This window comes from Chrysochloris asiatica, unplaced genomic scaffold (assembly GCF_000296735.1).
Source record: "Chrysochloris asiatica unplaced genomic scaffold, ChrAsi1.0 scaffold00087, whole genome shotgun sequence".
In the NCBI taxonomy this organism is placed as follows: domain Eukaryota; kingdom Metazoa; phylum Chordata; class Mammalia; order Afrosoricida; family Chrysochloridae; genus Chrysochloris; species Chrysochloris asiatica.
Window position 1 is genome coordinate 11,954,018 of NW_006408605.1, and position 2,055 is coordinate 11,956,072.

General features: G+C 48.0%; 1 protein-coding gene and 1 pseudogene across 2 annotated transcripts in view; both read right to left on the reverse strand.

The window, feature by feature from the left end:
• Positions 1-875: 875 nt before the first annotated feature.
• DIAPH1 (diaphanous-related formin 1) overlaps positions 876-2,055 on the reverse strand; it is a 186,068-nt gene continuing 184,888 nt past the window's right edge. For both annotated transcript variants that reach the window (XM_006866193.1, XM_006866192.1), the window contains one exon: positions 876-1,033. In XM_006866193.1, coding sequence (XP_006866255.1) covers positions 876-1,033 — 158 coding nt within the window. The remainder of the gene's footprint in view (positions 1,034-2,055) is intronic.
• The window catches only part of LOC102818032, a 15,639-nt pseudogene continuing 15,422 nt past the window's right edge, over positions 1,839-2,055 (reverse strand).

The following is a 2,055-nucleotide window of genomic DNA, read 5'->3' on the forward strand; positions in this document are numbered from 1 at the left end:
AATAGATCCATTTGCAAAACAATTTCTCAGCCAGGAGGCTCCACCTCCCATTTCCTTGGAGACACAGAGGGTGAAGTGTTGGGATGGTCACAATTCAGCTCAGATGAGACACACCAAAAGTGCTGGGATAGGGAGGGAGTGAAGAGGGGTCTTGGCTCAGTAGCCTGGGGGCTGGTGCAGAGAGTCCACAGAGGCAAGGTCATAAAGCAGAAACAGGTAGCAGGCTGAGAGCAAGTCCCACACTGTCTCTGGGCCACAAATGAATAAGAAAAGCAGTCCAAATCCTTTTTGTTTGGGGAGGCCTTTCCCAGGAAGGGGAGGTAAGGGTGGGATTTGCTGCCCCCTTCCTTAGAAGCAGCTCCCAGTGTCACACCACTAGCAATAAATAACAATAGCCAGGAGAAGGAAGAGAAAGTGACAGTTATGGCAGGAGGGATATAGCCCAAAGATTCACAAACCCCATGCTGTTCTTAGGGTCAGAGAAACCATAAAAGAAAAGCACAAATCCAGCAAGATTGACCTAGAGAAAGCCCACTGGGAAGTCAGGGGCTGAGGAAGCAAGCTGGGCCTTGTCTGAGGTGAGGCCTCAGAGTAACAGAGACAGTTAGGGTTAAGGCAGCAAATATGGACCCTGCTTTGGTAATACATCAGCCAGGGTTGGCTGGGTTGGGCTCAAACTTCCCCCACACTTCCCTTTCCTCCTGGCCTCTAGGCAGCTGAAGCTGTATGTGATGGACAGAGAGCAGCAGACCAGTGAGAAAGACAGGGTCAGGGTGGCGCAAGTGGCCACCCGAGCCATGTCCTTTTGACCCGTTAGGCACATGCTACAGGGCAGGACAGTCCACTAAGGAGCTGCTGTGACCACAGGACCCAGGTTAGCTTGCTCGGCCAACCAACTCATTGGTTTCCTCCAGGACTGTGGAGACTCCCTCAGTGCTCTTGGACATCTTGGCAGGAACAGCAGTCATGGCGTCATCCTTGGTCAGCTCGGAAGCTAGTAGAGATGTGACTGCACACCCAGCCTTCCTGTTGGCTGCAAGAGAAGACATGAAAGAACTCATCCATGGAAGGCCTCGTTTCTAATTTCTTTCAAACTCTACAGTAGATGTTCAGCCAGAAGCTATGCCAACATGCCTGTCCTATCCAGTTCACAGAGGCTCTAACTTTAAAGAAGGAATCTACCTTTGGATGGCTGAGAATGTAAGACAGTGTTGTGCAGTCAGAAGAAGGAGCCTTGACCTTGCTTCCCTGTGTGAAAATTCTATGAACATTTGAATACAGCTAGACAGACAGAATTGGGTTCAAGTGTTAGCTATATGACTGAGAGAGATGAAATACTCAACACCTGTTTTCTCATCATAGGGTTGTGGGAATTAAATAGGCTAAAGCTCAGTACACAGTAATATTTTGGCTTGGCTTGGCAGCTCCCAGGAAGCTCCTAAGCCAAACACTTTCAGTTTGTCCCAGGAAGGGTTGTCTCTAGCAGAGGAAGGTCTTCAGCAGGCTGCTGGGGAGACCTCTGAAAAGAAGAGCAGCCAAGATCTGACATCAAATGTATATCACACTCCCATTTGGTCTTCTTACTCCTCCATTCAAACCCTCCCCTCTCCTCGCAAACATGCCCACACACCTAGTTCTTTCCTATATCTCCAAGGGTAGCAGCTGTGATACCAATGTTTTACAGTATGTGTGTGTGAAAAGCTTGTAGGGAAGGCAAAGCTGGGATCAAGGATGGACAAGGAGACCCATTCCAAAGATATCTTAGCCCAATAGCCTAAGGGATTGTGAAGTTTCAGTTCTTATCCCAAATAGAACCAATATATCCACAAGTTTCTGCTCTAATTGCTGAGCTCCTCAAGATTCTTATATTCATTTATGGACTCCATGGGACGATGGCTCCTTGGAATGCTGCCCATCTTATGCTGTCTGCATTTCTCCATGGCTAGAAGCAGCAGCACAGAGACCCACAGGTACAGAAAGAACTGCCTGGGGTCAAAGAAGTCAGAGTATAAGACCACCTACAGTAATGATTCCATTTGTATAAAATATTCAGAA